General features: G+C 38.4%; 1 protein-coding gene across 8 annotated transcripts in view; it reads left to right on the forward strand.

Annotated features, from left to right (window-relative positions):
* RBM46 (RNA binding motif protein 46) overlaps window positions 1–18,271 on the forward strand; it is a 216,253-nt gene that overhangs the window by 163,756 nt on the left and 34,226 nt on the right. For all 8 annotated transcript variants that reach the window (XR_012378050.1, XM_073892390.1, XM_025874349.2 and 5 more), the window contains 3 exons: window positions 7,376–7,537; window positions 15,920–16,387; window positions 17,130–17,912. Coding sequence is in view for 7 of the 8 variants with exons in the window: in XM_073892390.1 (XP_073748491.1) it covers window positions 7,376–7,537; window positions 15,920–16,387; window positions 17,130–17,912 (1,413 nt within the window). In the remaining variant the exon portion in view is untranslated. The remainder of the gene's footprint in view (window positions 1–7,375; window positions 7,538–15,919; window positions 16,388–17,129; window positions 17,913–18,271) is intronic.

An 18,271-nucleotide genomic window follows, 5' to 3' on the forward strand; every position in this document is an offset into this window, starting at 1 on the left:
TTAAAAGATAGTTCCAATGAAACACATGCCTCTTAACAGTATATGAAGTCCTGGTAAGGATTTTTCTGAATTTTCTGTTAGACTCTTCATCCAACAAATAATTATTGAGTACCTACTGTGTACCAAACACTGTAGTGGATAACAGGCGAAGCGTTCAAGGCAGATGGGATCTCTGCCGTTAAGCAGCCATGAGTTAAAACCATAGAAAATTTGTAGGTGTTTTGTTTGGTTTGTATAGTTTTTGTTACTGTTTTTATATTTGAAATAATTTTCAGTTTTTTGTTTGGTTTGTTTTGGCTATGCAATACTCTGTTTTTATGGAACCATGAATCTTTTAGAGAGAGATTGCTCTTGAAAATGCAGGCTTAAAACAGAAGGCACCTAACTGGATGATGATGATATTACTATATCCTGGATTATAAGTTCTCTTACGGCAGCATCTATTGCTTTAACTCTGTACTAAATTTTGGAAGGAATGGTAAAAACCACACGGTCCAGCAGTGCCCCCTTTGCTTGAATCTCTACAGCGTGTTTAGCCCATGTTTGAATACTTCCACTTGGCAGGAAGTTACCTTCTGTGGCAGTTAACTTAGTACAGTTCTGTCTGCTTAGTAGAAAGTTATATTAAGGCATACTCTCTGTCCCCAGCACCAAACACTCATGATTGTAGTTCTACCCTTCAGGGTCATTAGTATGACTGAAAGTCCAGTAAAGTGACTCGGACATAGAAAACATTTAATAAATTTAAGAGAATTGTACTGAATTGTGAGAATTTGACTCACTAAGTTTTGAATTGGAATTTAGAACTAATATATACCCAGGACTAAGTTTGAACATGATTTTCTACCAGATTACTTTTTAGTCATGCCATTTTAATGCCTGTGAGTATTTGCACATGTAAATGAAATGACATTTATGTAGCTTTGCAATATTTTACTTTATTTTTTATTAAAGTATATATAACATATAATGTTATGTTAGTTTCAGGTGTACAATATAGTGATTCAGCAATTCTGTACATTTTTCAGTGCTTATCTAACTAAGTATACTATTAATCCCCTTTATCTGTTTCACCCACCACCCTACTCACCTCCCTTCTGGCAGCTACCAGGTTCTCTGTATTTAAGAGTTTGTTTTGAGGATTTTTTAGGGTCTCTGTTTTGTCTCTTTTGTTTGTCCATTTGGTTTTATTTCTTAAATTCCACATATGAGTGAAATCTTACGGTGTTTGTCTTTCTCTGACTTATTTTGCTTAGCATAATACGCTCTGGGTTCATCCATGTTGTCACAAATGGCACAATTTCATTCTTTTTTATGACTGAGTGATATTCCACTGTATGAAATATACCTCATCTTCTTTATCCATTCATTTATCAGTGGACACTTAGGTTGCTTCCATTTGTTGGTTATTGTAAATAATGCTGCAGTGAACACAGGGGCACATATATCTTTTAAAATTAGTGTTCTTGTATTCTTTGGGTAAATACCCAGTAATGGAATTACTGGATCATATGGTAATTCTATTTTTAATTTTTTGAGGAACCTCCATACTGTTTTCCATGGTGGCTGCACCAAATTGCATTCCCACCAGTTTTGCCATTTTAGTAGGGAAAAGCAGCTCTTTGGTTCTCAAATTTTAAAAATTGCGATTTCACGTAAAAATCTGCAGATTTCTGGCTTCCCTCCTGAAAAATTGGAAAATTTGGCAAACTGGATTTGATTATGGTAACAGTTGCTAGAATTGGGTAGTCAGTGCCTTTTTCAGTCGGTGCTTATCACTTCTTAGAGTCTATCCTTGGCCTTTCTGCTCATTTAACATTTTTCCCCAGGGCCTTGTAGGCATTTGAGTTGGTCATTTAGTGGATACAAAAACTTAACATGTCCAAAACTGAACTCTGATCCTACCCCTAAAATCTGTTCTAGCTCTGTCTTCCTCATCTTTCTGCTTCTCATTGCTCAGGCCAGTACTTGGGTCTTATCCTTGACTTCTCTATTTATCTCACAATCCATATCCAGTCTGTCAGCGAAATCTGTTGGGTATATTTTCAAAATATATCTCATATCAGAGACTACTTTTCTTCTTTTCCCCTTCACCAACCTCTCTGGTCCATGCTGCCATTATCTGTCACCTGAGTTTTAGTCACAGTCTTCTCATTGGTTTCCCTGCTTCCACTTTTGCTCTCCTTTGTTGTTGTTGTTAAAGATTTGATTTTTAAGTAAACTCTACACCCAGTGTAGGGCTTGAGCTCACAACCTGAGATCAAGGGTCCCATGCTCTACCAACTGAGCCAGCCAGGCATCCCACCTCTTTTGACTTTCCAAAACAATAGCCAAATAATCCTTTTAAAAGGAAAGATCATATTACTCCTGTGTTCAAGAACCTAGGTGGCTCCTTATTTAACTCAGAATAAAAGCTGAAGTCCTTTGTGATCTGACTTACAAGGTCTGTGTCATGTGGCAGCTTGTTACCTCTCTGACCTCATCTACTATTCTTATCCCTACTCCCCACCTCCGCTTTACTGTACCAGTCCCCTTGCTGTACGTTTTGTGTGCCATGCACACTTCTACCTTGTACCTTTGTCTTCGTTTTTCTGTTTGAGAAATAACTGCATGGGTAGGTTTCGTTTCTATTTATATATTTATTTTATTTATTTATTTGAGAGAGAGAATGAGAGACAGAGAGCACGAGAAGGAAGAGGGTGCAGAGGGGGAAGCTGACTCCCCGCTGAGCAGGGAGCCCGATGCGGGACTCGATCCTGGGACTCCAGGATCATGACCTGAGCCGAAGGCAGTCGCTTAACCGACTGAGCCACCCAGGCGCCCATAGGTTTCTTAATTCTTTGCTCAGATGTTATCTTCTCATTGAGGTCAGTAGTAGTTATCCTCTTTAAAATTGCACCCTGTCTTCTCTCAGTTCCTTCCATGTGTCCTACCCCTCTCTCCCCCGCCCCCTGCCACACTGCTGCCTTTTAACATATATTATTTCCTTATTACTTTTATTATCAGTTGTTTTTTCTGCCACTGGCTAACACGCTATGCCAGGGAGGAATTTTGGTTTTTTATTTACTGATGTATCCAGACAAAAGGAATAGTACAATTGGTGCTCAACAAACTTTGTTGAACAAGGGAATGAATCTGAGTTTGTAATTCCTGGTCTGCAGTTTGTGCTTTTCTTATTTATTTTATTAACAAATTTACTAGACAATACTTTATTAGAAGTAGGTTTATTTATTGTATATTAATTAGTAAATACATTTATAGTGTTTATATGCAAAATGCTGTTTTAAGCCCTTTATGCTTAATCCTGGTAACAATGCTGTGAAGTAGAAACTATTATTATCCATTTTTTAGGGACAAGTAAACTGAAGCCCAAAGTAAGGGGGAGAACCAGGATTTGCATTTAAGCAATTATTTAGGTGCTTGAATTTGCTCTTAATTATGACACCGTGGTGCTCTGTGTTGCAGATCATTTTTCCCTATTTATAATTTTCTGTCTTGATTTTGTTTTTTGCCTTCCAAGATAATAGTTAATATTTATGTAGTAAAAATAATATAGTAATATTTTCCTTTGAGGCTTTTTTGTTTATTTTTTAGATTGACCTTCTTGATTCTAAGATTAAACCATAAATGTACTCATTTTTTCCCCTTAGTTTTGATTTGTAGTCAAAGCTTAAGATGATCAGATATGTATTTTATATCACTTTGATAGCATCATGGAGATTTTGTTTGAAGGGCATAAGACTAAAACCTGGAACAGCAGTCAGGAACCTAGTGCTAATTCCAGTAAAAAATAATTGAGAACAGGCCGTGGGGATGGACAGGAAGAGACTGATTTCAAGATATATCCAGAGGTAAAATATGCAGGTCTTTGTGACTGATTAGCTGTGAATCAAAGGAAGACTGCATTAGCTCACGAGTTCCTGGTTGTGAAAGTTTGGAAGAGAGGGAGTATGTTGTGGTGCCATTTATTGGTTGAATGGATGAATTGATAGAGATGTAAAACAGGAAGGAACGTAAACAGGTTTGGAAGATAAAGTGATATTCAGTTTTGGATATGTTGAATTCAGGATGCCTATTGAATATCTAATTTTCTTTCCTTTTTTTTTGGAGAGAGAGCAGTAGTGGGGGTGCGGGAGGGGCAGAGGGAGAGAGAGAATCCCAAGCAGATTCCTCGCTGAGTGTGGAACCCGATGTGGGGCTGTTTCAGGACCCTGAGATCGTGACCTGAGCCGAAATCAAGAATCAGACCCTTAACCGACTGAGCCACCCAGGTGTCCCTAATATCTCATTTTCAATACATTCATTAGGCAGTTAGATAAATGAATCTTAGCTTCATAAAAAAAAATTGGGCTACTAAGTTTCAGGAAATGAGGTAGTTGGCAGGTAGAAACTATATGGGTCTTAGGAGCTACTTTCCTGCCTTGTTTTCTTCTTTTCTTTCTTTCCTGCCATTGAATGCAATATAACAGCTGGCAAAGAGCTTTAAAGTCTGAAAAGATTGTATGTGTGTGATGTGTGTGATATGAATGTGTTTATAGCTATATTCATCACTCAGAAAACTTCAGATATTTTACAGCTAGGAGGGACCATAGAGGTCACCTGACTCAGGTATATTACTTTATAATTTCTGAATATTCTACTTGCATAAAAAGTCAATTTGGGTACTTCTTTGATTTTTGAGGGACTTTGAAGGTAAAGTTGTGGCAAAAAGGCATTTTCTTGGCAGGAGGGGATATTTGAGATGAGGTAGACTTGGGATTGAATTCTGTCTGTGCCACTTTCTGGCTCTGTGATCTTGGATAATTTATCTTTCTTAGCCTCAGTTTTTTCATCTGTGGAAATAATTTTCTTTTAGCAAGATTGAGACTCCCTTTTAGTAGTTGTAGAGACTAGAGATAATGTGTAGAAATTTTCTGTCATTTATAATAGTCTACTAAATAAACTGAACCTCTTCTGATTGTTATTTTTAGCCTGTTTCTATCCGGTGTCATACTTTTGTTCTGAAATCAGTTACTGTAAAGATAAACATCTGGATTCTAAGCTATGGTTATTTGCCGATGTTTAATGATTCAAAAGGTTCCAATATATGCATAAAAATTAGTTTTTGTGTTCCTGTCCAAAAAATGAGTCCTAGAGGTTTTTAACAACAGTTAACTGACTTAATATTCATAAAAGCTATGAGATAGGCAGTGTATTATCCGCATTTTAAAGATGAGGAAATTAGGGTACAGAAGGACTAAGTAACTTACCCAAAATTATAGCTAGTGAGTACAAAAGGATTTGAATCTAGGCAGTCAGAGCTGTTGTGCTATACTAAGTACTGGGGAGTAAAACTGCAGTGACAGTTTCACTTACTCTAGAGCAGTGATTCTTTGGTGATGTCTTCTCCATTCCCACCTTCTATCAGCTCTTCCCTAGGTTTGTGTCTGCCACATCACAATCCCCCCGCCCCAATCTTTGAGGAAATGCAAGATGTTTCTGAAAAAAGCAAAAACAAAAGCCATGTGGCTACCGGAAAAATTAAGATGTGCTGCCCTCTAGTATTTATCAGAACTAACCTTTTAATTAAGCCTCTGGTAATTCTAACAAGACTTTTACATTATTGCCCCATTTAATCCTAACAGCAACTTTGCAATAACTTGTATTGGTATTCTCATTTTACAGTGAGTAAAGAGACAATAAGCTGACCAAGTTTGCACAGCTAGAAAGTGGCAGAGCTAAGTCAAATTGAGGTGCTCTGGCTGAAAATTTCATACTTTTTAAAATACTGTGCTACAATGACTTGGTTTCCATTTATAATTAGAAAATTCTGTTGAAAGTCAAAATGGCTTGCCCAATGCATTTCCCATACTGTGGATTTTAATTTTTTTTAAAAGAGAATTTTTTTTAAAGATTTTATTTATTTATTTGTCAGAGAGAAAAAGAGAGAGAGAGAGTGTACAAGCAGAGGGAGTGGCAGGCAGAGGGAGAAGCAGGCTCCCTGCTGAGCAAGCAGTCTGACGCAGGACTCCATCCCTGGACCCTGGGATCATGACCTAAGCTGAAGGCAGAAGCTTAACCAACTGAGCCACCCAGGCATCCTGGATTTTAATTTTTTTAAAAAATTTTTATTTATTTGACAGAGAGAGAGCAAAAGCAGAGAGAGCAGCAGGCAGAGGGTGAGGGAATCCCAGAGCAGGGAGCCCAATGCGGGGCTCGATCCCAGGACCCTGGGATCATGACCTGAGCTGAAGGCAGGTGCTTAACCAACTGAGTCACCCAGGCACCACTGTGGATTTTAATTTTTGTATTTGTTCATGATAACACCAAATGAGAGAAAAATAAAATTAAGAAATAGAATAGATCACAGTATTAATCTTTAGGATCAACTCAATTTTTCTGACAACCTAAGGATTTGGTAATTAAGTTCATTTAAAAAAATTAAAAACACATTTTTATATACAATGGTCAACATAGATCTCAGGTTCTCCCTGGCTCTTGCTTACCCATTAATGTAATTTTCTTTCTTTTTTTTTTTTTTAAGATTTATTTATTTGAGAGAGAGTGAGACAGCATGAGCAGGAGGGGCAGAGGGAGAGGGAGAGAGAACCTCAAGCAGACTTTGCGCTCAGCATGGAGCCAGGCACGGGGCTTAATATCACAACCCTGAGATCACCACTGGAGCTCAAACTAGGAGTTGGATGCTTAACTGTGCCACCTATGTACACCTATGATGTAATTTTCTTAAGCTGCTGCTAGTTGGAAATCACAGTAGTTCCTGTTTCTGCTCAGAGGAAGTGATTTTGATCCCTGCTTTCTCTAGTAGCTTCTTCTAGGAACAGGGGCTACTTACTTACTCCAAGCATCTGTTTACTTACTCCAAGCATCTGTTCACAATTTCTGATAACTGGTGGGGCTCTTAATGATTGCTGGCAACATGAGCCATATTGGCATTAGGCTACATTTATCTGAAAAGTGTGTAAGGCATAGTAAAATCCAGTTGGCCTATATGATAAAAATAATTTAAACCTTGTGCTCTGTAGATCAGCAGTGATCATATAATCATTGATGGCAGTATCTTTGTTACTTCTGCTTTTTTCTTTGCTAACTCCTTTTCACTTATTTGTGTTTTATATATTTTTTTGTTTTTCTTTTCTCTTTTTTAATTTTGCCTCCCTTTCTTGTAGCTAAGGCTTTCTAAAGGTACTACTTAATTGATCAGTGACATTAAATGAAGTTCCCAGCATCCACTGTGGTGCAGAACTTTGTGGGCAGGACCACAGTGGTCACCAAATGTAGCAGCCACAACTGTTTTTGGTTTCTTGAAACACAAAGAAATCCTTCATAGATCTCAGGTGCTTCATGTCATAAACACTGTTTTTGAATTTTGTTTCAGGAACTGTAACCATGAATGAAGAAAACATAGATGGAACAAATGGATGCAGTAAAGTCAGAACTGGTACTCAGAATGAAGCAGCATTACTTGCTTTGATGGAAAAGACTGGTTACAACATGGTTCAAGAAAATGGGCAAAGGAAATTTGGTGGTCCTCCTCCAGGTATGGATTTATGTTAAAAAATACTGAATCTTTAATGTACAATACGTATATATATCCACAAATATCCCACACAATAATTCTTTCCTTATAACTGCTTTAAGACCTTAGCAATCGTTTTTAGTGTTGTGAGGGAGAAGAGGTAGATTGTATGTGTTATGCATGTTTGACCCTTACATTTTTTTCAACTCTGCTCTTTGTTTAAGAAATAGTAAGGAAGTTGGTTTTTTTTGGTCAATTTTTTATTGAATTCTAGTTAGTTAACATAGTGTAATGTTGGTTTCAGGAGTAGAATTTAGTGATTCATCACTTACATATAATACCCAGTGCTCAGTGCAACAAGTGCCCTGCTTAATACCTATCACCTCTTTAACCCCCCGCCCCCCCGACCTACCTCTCTTCCAGCAACCCTCAGTTTATTCTCTATAATTAATAGTCTCTTATGGTTTGCTTCCCTCTCTTTTTTTTTCCCCTTCCCCTATGTTCATCTGTTTTGTTTCTTAAATTCCACATATGAGTGAAATCATATGGTATTTGTCTTTTTCTGACTGACTTATTTCACTTAGCGTAGTACATTCTAGCTCCATCCATGTTGTGGCAAATGGCAAGATTTCATTCTTTTTGATGGCTGAGTAATATTCCATGTATATGTATACCACCACATCTTCTTTATCCATTCATCAGTTGACGGACATTTGGGCTCGTTCCATAATTTGGCTATCATTGATAATGCTGCTATAAATATTGGGGTGTATGTGCCCCTTCAAATCAGTATTTTTGTATCCTTTGGGTAAATAATCTAGTAGGGCAATTCCTGGGTCATATGGTAGTCCTATTTTTAATTTTTTTAGAAACTTCCTGTTTCCCAGAGTGGCTGCACAAGTTTGCATTACCACCAACAGTGTAAGAGGGTTCCCCTTTCTTGGCATCCTCGCCAACATTTGTTCTTTCTTGTGTTGTTAATTTCAGCCATTCTGACAGGTGTGAAGTGGTATCTCATTGTAGTTTTTATTTGTATCTTCCTGATGATTAGTGATATTGAGCACCTTTTCATGTCTGTTGGCCATATGGATGTCTTCTTTGGAAAAATGTCTGTTCATGTCTTCTGCCCATTTCTTGACTGGATTATTTGTTTTTTGGGGGGTGCTGAGTTTGATAAGTTCTTTATAAATTTTGGATACTAACCCTTTATCAGATATGTCATTTAAATATCTTTTCCCATTCTGTAGGCTGACTTTTAGTTTTTTGATTGTTTCCTTCACTGTGCAGAAGTTTTTATCTTGATAAAATCTCAATAGTTCATTTTTGCTTTTGTTTTCCTTGCCTCTGGAGATGTGTCTAGTAAGAAGTTGCTACAGCTGGGATACTTGAATGGGTCAGTTGGTTAGGCATCTGACTCTTGATTTCAGCTCAGGTCATGATCAGGGTCATGAGATCGAGCCCCACACTGGGCTCCGTACTCAGTGTGGAGTCTGCGTGAGATTCTCCCTCTCCCTCTGCCCCTCCCTCTGCTTATGCTTGCATGTGTGCACTCTCTTTCTCTCTCTCTCTCTCCAAATAACTAACTAAATAAAATCTTAAAAAAAAAAAAGTTGCTATGGCTAAGGTCAAAGAGGTTGCTGCCGTGTTCACTTATAGGATTTTGGTGTTTTCCTGTCTCACATGTAGGTCTTTCATGCATTTTGAATTTATTTTTGTGTGTGGTAAAAGAAAAGGGTCCAGTTTCATTCTTCTGAATGTTGTTGTCCAGTTTTCCCAACACCATTTGCTGAAGAGACTGTCTTTTTATCCATTGGATATTCTTTCCTGCTTTGTCAAAGATTAGTTGACCATATAGTTGTGGGTCCATTTCTGGATTTTCTATTTTTTTTAAATTTTTTATTGTTATCTTGATCACCATACATTACATCATTAGTTTTTAATATAGTGTTCCATGATTCATTGTTTGTGCATAACACCCAGTGCTCCATGCAGAACATGCCCTCTTTAATACCCATCACCAGGCCAACCCATCCTCTCACCCCCCTCCCCTCCAGAACCCCTAGTTGGTTTTTCAGAGTCCATCGTCTCTCATGGTTCGTCTCCCCCTCCGATTTCCCCCCCTTCATTTTTCCCCTCCTGCTATCTTCTTCTTCTTTTTTTTTTTCTTAACATATATTGCATTATTTGTTTCAGAGGTACAGATTTATGATTCAACAGTCTTGCACAATTCACAGCGCTCACCATAGCACATACCGTCCCCAATGTCTATCACCCAGCCACCCCATCCCTCCCACGCCCTACCACTCCAGCAACCCTCAGGTTGTTTCCTGAGATTAAGAATTCCTCAATTCATTGAGGTCATATGATACATGTCTCTCACTGATTGACTTACTTTGCTCAGCATAACATACTCCATGTTCATCAAGGATATTGGTCTGTAGTTCTCCTTTTTGATGGGGTCTTTGGTTTAGGGATCAAGGTAATGGTGGCCTCATAAAACGAGTTTGGAAGTTTTCCTTCCATTTCTATTTTTTGGAACAGTTTCAGAAGAATAGGTATTAATTCTTCTTGAAATGGTTGGTAGAATTCCCCTGGGAAGCCACCTGGCCCTAGGCTTTTGTTTGTTGGGAGATTTTGATGACTGCTTCAATTTCCTTAGTTGTCCTAGGTCTGTTCAGGTTTTCTATTTCTTCCCGGTTCAGTTTTCATAGTTGATACATCTCTAGGAATGCATCTATTTCTTCCAGGTTATCTAATTTGCTGGCATATAGTTGCTCATATGTTCTTATAATTGTTTGTATTTCTTTGGTGTTGGTTGTGATCTCTCCTCTTTCATTCATGATTTTGTTGATTTGGGTCCTTTCTCTTTTCTTTTTGATAAGTCTGGGCAGGAGTTTATCAATCTTGTTAATTCTTTCAAGGAACAAGCTTCTAGTTTCGTTGATCTGTTCTACTGTTCTTTTGGTTTCTATTTCATTGATTTCTGCTCTGATCTTTATGATTTCTCTTCTCCTGCTGGGTTTAGGCATTATTTGCTGTTTTTTCTCTAGTTCCTATAGGTGTAGGGTTAGGTTGTATATTTGAGACCTTTCTTGTTTCTTGAGAAAGGCTTGTACTACTATATACTTTCCTCTTAGGACTGCCTTTGCTGCATCCCAAAAATTTTGAACAGTTGTGTTTTCATTTTCATTGGTTTCCATGAATTTTTTTTAATTCTTCTTTAATTTCCTGGTTGACCCCTTCATTCTTTAGTAGGATGCTCTTTAGCCTCCATGTATTTGAGTTCTTTCCGACTTTCCTGTAGGGATTGAGTTCTAGTTTCAAAGCATTGTGGTCTGAAAATATGCAGGGAATGATCCCAGTCTTTTGGTACCAGTGGAGACCTGATTTGTGACCTAGGATGTGATCTATTCTGGAGAATGTTCCATGGGCACTAGAGAAGAATGTGTATTCTGTTGCTTTGGGATGGAATGTTCTGAATATGTCTGTGAAGTCCATTTGGTCCAGTGTGTCATTTAAAGTCTTTATTTCCTTGTTGATCTTTTGCTTAGATGATCTGTCCATTTCAGTGAGGGGGGTGTTAAATTCCCCCACTATTGTATTGTTGTCAATGTGTTTCTTCGCTTTTGTTATCAATTGCCTTATATAACTGGCTGCTCCCATGTTCGGGGCATAGATATTTACAATTGTTAGATCTTCTTGCTGGATAGACCCTTTAAGTAGGATATAGTGTCCTTCCTCATCTCTTATTGCAGTCTTTGGTTTAAAATCTAATTTGTCTGGTATAAGATTGCCACCCCAGCTTTCTTTTGGTGTCCATTAGCATGGTAAATGGTTTTCCACCCCCTCACTTTCAGTCTGGGGGTGTCTTTGGGTCTAAAATGAGTCTCTTGCAGACAGCCTATCGATGGGTCTTGTTTTTTAATCTAATCTGATAGCCTGTGTCTTTTGATTGGGGCATTTAGCCCATTCACATTCAGGGTAACTATTGAAAGATATGAATTTAGTGCCATTATATTGCCTGTAAGGTGACTGTTACTGTATATTGTCTGTGTTCCTTTTTGGTCTGTGTTGCTTTTTGGTTCTTTCTTTGCTTAGAGGACCCCTTTCAATATTTCTTGTAGGGCTGGTTTCGTGTTTGCAAATTCCTTTAGTTTTTGTTTGTCCTGGAAGCTTTTTCTCTCTCCTTCTGTTTTCAATGAGAGCCTAGCTGGATATAGTGTTCTTGGCTGCGTATTTTTCTCATTTAGTGCTCTGAATATATCATGCCAGTCCTCTCTGGCCTACCAGGTGTCTGTGGATAGGTCTGTTGCCAATCTACTGTTTCTACCATTGTAGGTTACAGATCTCTTTTTTTAAAGATTTTATTTATTTATTTGAGAGAGAGAATGAGATAGAGAGCATGAGAGGTGGGAGGGTCAGAGGGAGAAGCAGACTCCCTGCTGAGCAGGGAGTCCGATGTGGGACTTGATCCCGGGACTCCAGGATCATGACCTGATCCGAAGGCAGTCGTTTAACCAACTGAGCCACCTAGGCGCCTGGTTACAGGTCTCTTCTCCCGAGCTGCTTTCAGGATTTTCTCTTTGTCTCTGAGACTCGTAAGTTTTACTATTAGATGTTGGGTAGTTGACCTATTTTTATTGATTTTGAGGGGGGTTCTCTGTGCCTCCTGGATTTTGAAGCCTGTTTCCATCCCCAAATTAGGGAAGTTCTCTGCCATCATTTGCTCCAATATACCTTTTGCCCCTCTCTTTCTTCTTCTTCTGGGATCCCAATTATTCTAATGTTGTTTCGTCTTATGGTATCGCTTATCTCTCGAATTCTGCCCTGGTGATCCAGTAGTTGTTTATCTCTCTTTTTCTCAGCTTCTTTATTTTCCATCATTTGGTCTTCTGTATCACTGATTCTCTTTTCTGCCTCATTTATCCTAGCAGTTAGCACCCCCATTTTTCATTGTACCCTATTAATAGCCTTTTTGATTTCGACTTGGTTAGATTTTAGTTCTTTTATTTCTCGAGAAAGGGTTTCTCTAATAACTTCTATGCTTTTTTCAAGCCCAGCTAGTGTCTTTAAAATCATGATTCTGAACTCTAGGTCTGACATCATACTAATGTCTGTATTAAGTAGGTCCCTGGCAGTCGGTACTACCTCTTGTTCTTTTTGTTGAGATGATTTTTTCCGTCTTTTCATTTTGTCCAGAGGAGAACAGAAGAATGAGAGAACAAAATGCTAACAGGGTAACAACGTCCCCAGAAAATATACTCTAAACAAATCAGAAAAGACCTGAAGCTGCGGGAAAAGAAAGGGAAAGAAAGAAAAAAGAAAAAGAAAAAAAGATTAAAACAAAAACAGAACAAAACAAAACAAAAAAATATGATCAGATATGATCAGGCTGGTGCATAGATCAGTGTCACACACTAGATTTTGGGTGTATTTTGGTCTGTTAGAGGAAAGTGCTTCCCAAAATTTTAAAGAAAGAAAAACTTATATATGTACAGAAATAAGGGTTGATACGATGAAGGGATGGAATATGACTGTAAAGATGAAAATTATAAAAAATTTTGTAAGAGGAATTGATAAGATAAGAAGTTGTTTGAAGAAAGAAGAGGATTTAAGAAAAAAAGGGAGAGAATGTGATCAGGCAGGAGATTAGAACAAAGGCATACACTAGAGATTTAGGGTATATTTTGATCTCTTAGAAGAAACTGTATCTCAAAATTTTAAAGGGAGAACAACTTACATATATATATGCCAAAAATAAGGGTAACTACTATGAAGGGGTAGAATATGACTCTAAAAATGAAAAATGAAAATGTTTTTTAAAAAAGGGATTGATAAGATGGTTGAAAAAGGGAAAAAGAAAAATTCAAAAAAAAAAGTTAAAAAAAATTAACTTTGACAGACTAAAGAATCATGGTTAAAAAGCCATGAATTCTATGTGCAGTATTCCCCTGGCTCTGGAGTTCTGCCTTTCTAATTGATCAGTAAACTTGGTCTTGGCTGGCTGTTCTTGCTGATCTTCTGGGGGAGGGGCCTGTTGTCATGGTTCCCAAGTGTCTTTGCTGGAGGCGGAATTGCCCCGCCCTTGCCGGTCGGGGCTAAGTAATCTCGGGTTTGCTCTCGGGAGCTTTTGTTCCCTGCAAGCTTTCCGTATAGCTTTGGAGGATGAGAGTGAAAATGGCGACCTCCCAATCTCCGCCCCGGAGGGGCCGAGAAATCAGGGCCCCTCTCCTCAGTGCGCCCCCAGAGAAAAGCAGTCAGTCACTCCCGTCTCCCCGGTCTCTGGCCGCACTCCGTGCTCACCCGGCCTGTGACCGAGTGTTTCTATCTCTGGCACCCAACTCGGTGTGGAGTCTCCAAACCCAGCAGGTCCCTGTGGTGCTCCTCCCAGGGGAGGAAGTGGGGTCTCCCCGGATCTGCCGCTTGTTGAGTACCAGCTAGAAGAGCAGTGGCCTGACTGTGTCTGGATCACGGTTTATGGCAACCCTGAGCTGAGAGCCCGTGCCTCCGTTCCATGTCTGCGGCCAGCTTCCCTGCTCCGATACCTGGGAGCTCTGCCGCACTCAGTCACCCCTGGTCTTTCTGTCACCTTGAGGGTTCTGAGACCACACTGTCCTGAGAGTGTTCCACCCCCAGCTTAGCCACTGGAGTGATGTCCCTCGGCGGAGCGGACTTCTAAAAGTTCCGATTTTGTGCTCCGTGGCTCTATCACTTGCCAGAAGCGGCTGACAGAGGCCCCTCCCCCGTTCTCTAACCTCCTGAATATCTCCTCGGATTCACTTCTCTGCACGTCCTGCCTTCCAGAAAGTGGTCAATTTTCTGTTCAGAGAGTTGCTGCTATTCTTTTCTTCAATCTCCTATTGAGTTCGTAGGTGTTCAGAATGGTTTTATCCCTATCCAGCTGAGTTCTTGAGACCAGACGAAATCCAGGTCTCCTACTCCTCTGCCATCTTGCCTCTGGGTTTTCTATTCTGTTCCCTTGATCTATGTGTTTATTTTTGTGCCAGTACCGTACTGTCTTGATGATTATAGCTTTGTAATATAGCTTGATGTCCAGAATTGTGATGCCTTCAGCTTTTTCTTTTTCAAGATTGCTTTGGCTATTTGGGGTCTTTTGTGGTTGGTTCCATACAAATTTTAGGATTGTTATTCTAGCTCTGTGAAAAATGCTGGTGGATGGAATGCCTTAGTGGTTCAGTTGGTTAAGTGTCTGCCTTTGGCTCATGTTGTGATCCCAGAGTCCCAGGATGAAACCCCACGTTGGGCTCCCTGCTCAGTGGGGAGTCTGCTTCTGCCTCTGACCCTCCCCCTTCTCGTGCTCTCTCTCAAATAAATAAATAAAATCTTTTAAAAAAAGGAAAAATGCTGGTGGTATTTTGATATGGATTACATGAAATGTGTAGCTTGCTTCAGGTAGTATAGACATTTTAACATTATTTGTTCTAACAATCCATGAGCATGGAATGTTTTTCCATTTCTTTGTGTCCTCTTCATTTTCTTGCATGAGCTTTCTATAGTTTTCAGAGTATAGATCTTTTACCTCTCTGGTTAGGTTTATTCCTAGGTATCCTATGGTTTTTGGTGCAGTTGTAAATGGGATAAATTCCTTGATTTCTTTTTCTGCTTCTTTATTATTGCTTTTATATCTTCCGACTTGGCTGAATTTGTGTATTAGTTTCAGCAATTTTTGTTGGAGTCTTTCAGGTTTTCTAGTTGGGTTTATAAAGAAGTCAGGATTGGGTCTCTGGGGTAAAGAGTACTTTAGCTATTAAAGGGGAAGTTGTTTTTGGGAGGATTTTGAAAGCAATGAGTACAGAGGAGTGGTGTTTATACTAGAGGCAAACCAGACGGAAACAGCTATATAAATACGATGTCTTGCCTTTCTACTAGTAGCCAGTGTAATTGATTTGCTCAGAACCCTCCAAATAACTTTCTATTAGACGTAAAATAAAATCTTGACCTCTGGCCACAGGGATGGCAACACTGACTACCACTTTAATACTACCTCACGTATGCATTAGCTGTACAGGTCTGTGTGCTGTATGTTGTTCTAACATATAAAACACTTGCTCTTTCTTAATGATATATTTTGAAGGTTTATTCCCTCATTTTTCTTTCAGGTCTCCGCTTCAACCTCATATGCTCAGAGAAGGTTTACCTGACTACCAAAAATACCAACTCTTCTGGGGCTTTTTCTTCATAGCACTTAATCAATCATTGTCTCTTTTCTCTATTGAATATAAGCCTTATGAGGGAAGGGTCTTCTGTTTTGTTCACTGTTGTATCCTCAACTTCTAGAATAGTGCACAGCACATAGAAGTCACACTAAATTTGTGGAATGAATGAATCATTGAATAGTGTATACAAATATCTTACTAGAATTTGTTTATTTTTGTCTTTCAGGTTGGGAAGGTCCACCTCCACCTAGAGGCTGTGAAGTTTTTGTAGGAAAAATACCTCGTGATATGTATGAAGATGAGTTAGTTCCTGTATTTGAAAGAGCTGGAAAGATATATGAATTTCGACTTATGATGGAATTTAGTGGTGAAAATCGAGGGTATGCTTTTGTGATGTACACTACAAAAGAAGAGGCCCAATTAGCCATCAGAATTCTTAATAATTATGAGATTCGACCAGGGAAGTTTATTGGTGTGTGTGTAAGCTTGGATAATTGCAGATTATTTATTGGAGCTATTCCTAAGGAAAAGAAGAAAGAAGAAATTTTGGATGAAATGAAGAAAGTTACAGAAGGAGTTGTAGATGTCATTGTTTATCCAAGTGCAACTGATAAGAGCAAAAATCGTGGTTTTGCATTTGTTGAATATGAATCTCACAGAGCTGCTGCTATGGCTAGGAGAAAACTAATTCCAGGTAAACTTGTCCTTTTAAAGTTTATTTTTTCATATTAACCTTATTGTAAATATGGAAAAATGACAGCACCTCATAGATCAATATTTTGAAAATATATAATGCCCTTAAAGAGGTATAGAGATTTTTTGACTAAGGAAGTAAAATAAAGTGTTCTAAAAAAACAAGGAGTTGTTCTTATAAAATGAGTCATTATTTGTAATAATATACTAATTTACTGAATATATATGCTTTTATTGTGGTGGTGGTGTTTGATAAAAATCCAAAAGGCAGTACCTGATTCTTCTGATAAAGGTCTTTTTTTTTTTTTTTTTAAGCTCTAACCCATTTTTAGAGGGAGAGAGAGAGAGAGGGACAGAGACAGCATGAACAGGGGGCGAGGGAAGGAGAGGGGCAGAGGGAGAAGGAGAAGCAGGCTCCCCACCGATGCAGGGCTCCATCTCAAAACCCTGAGAACATGACCTGTGCCAAAGGCAGATGCTTAACTGACTGAACCACCCAGGCACCCTGATAAAAGTCTATTTTTGAAATGTATTTTGTTGACTCTTGAAATGAATTCCACTGTAAGTTCTGGCTGGGTTTGCCTTAGTATAAACTGTCATGGAAGTTTTCATGTGAGAAACTAGTGTTTAACCAAATACACTGATAGGTATTTGAGTTCTTGCTTCTTTGGAGAAAGTTTTACTTAATAGTTTTTGACTTTTAGTTGTTTTAATTGTCTTCAGGTTAATTTATTTTTTTACAGGTACATTCCAACTATGGGGCCATACCATTCAGGTAGATTGGGCTGACCCGGAGAAAGAGGTTGATGAGGAAACCATGCAGAGAGTTAAAGTTCTCTATGTAAGAAATTTAATGATCTCAACTACAGAGGAAACTATTAAAGCAGAATTCAACAAATTCAAACCTGGTGCAGTTGAACGAGTAAAGAAACTTAGAGATTATGCTTTTGTTCACTTTTTCAACCGAGAAGATGCAGTGGCTGCTATGTCTGTTATGAATGGAAAATGCATTGATGGAGCAAGTATTGAGGTAACACTGGCAAAACCAGTAAATAAAGAAAACACTTGGAGGCAGCATCTTAATGGTCAGATTAGCCCTAATTCTGAAAACCTGATTGTGTTTGCTAACAAGGAAGAGAGCCACCCAAAAACTCTAGGCAAACTGCCAACTCTTCCAGCTCGTCTCAATGGTCAGCATAGCCCAAGCCCCCCTGAAATTGAAAGATGCACTTATCCATTTTTTCCTGGAACAAAGCTTACTCCAATTAGTATGTATTCTTTAAAATCCAATCATTTCAATTCTGCGGTAATGCATTTGGATTATTACTGCAACAAAAATAATTGGGCACCACCAGAATATTATTTATATTCAACAACAAGTCAAGATGGGAAAGTACTCTTGGTATATAAAATTGTTATTCCTGCTATTGCAAATGGATCCCAGAGTTACTTTATGCCAGACAAACTGTGTACTACATTAGAAGATGCAAAGGAACTGGCAGCCCAGTTTACATTACTTCATTTGGGTAAGTTTAAAAATACTTTAAATAATTATTGTAGAATATGAAACTAGGAAGTACAATTATTATAAATTACTTTGAATTCGTGGTATTTAACATAAATTTTACCTCAACTTTATGAATTCATGGAAAGTTTTGTTGAGACTTTTCTCTTGTATAATCTTCCTGTATTTAGCTTTTTAAACATTACTTAGGGGAAAATTTGGTTTTGATTTACTCTTACAGAGTACATGATCTTATTTCATTAATTTATTGTTTTTGTAATGACTAATCCTCATTTAATAATTTCTATGTAAGTTATAGGATGTTACTTAAACCAATTTGTAACAGCGTCCCTGCATCTTTGGTGAAGTCTACACAGTAAT

Source organism: Callorhinus ursinus, unplaced genomic scaffold (assembly GCF_003265705.2).
Source record: "Callorhinus ursinus isolate GAN/ISIS: 27379988/994484 unplaced genomic scaffold, GSC_fseal_2.0 scaffold4, whole genome shotgun sequence".
In the NCBI taxonomy this organism is placed as follows: Eukaryota; Metazoa; Chordata; class Mammalia; order Carnivora; family Otariidae; genus Callorhinus; species Callorhinus ursinus.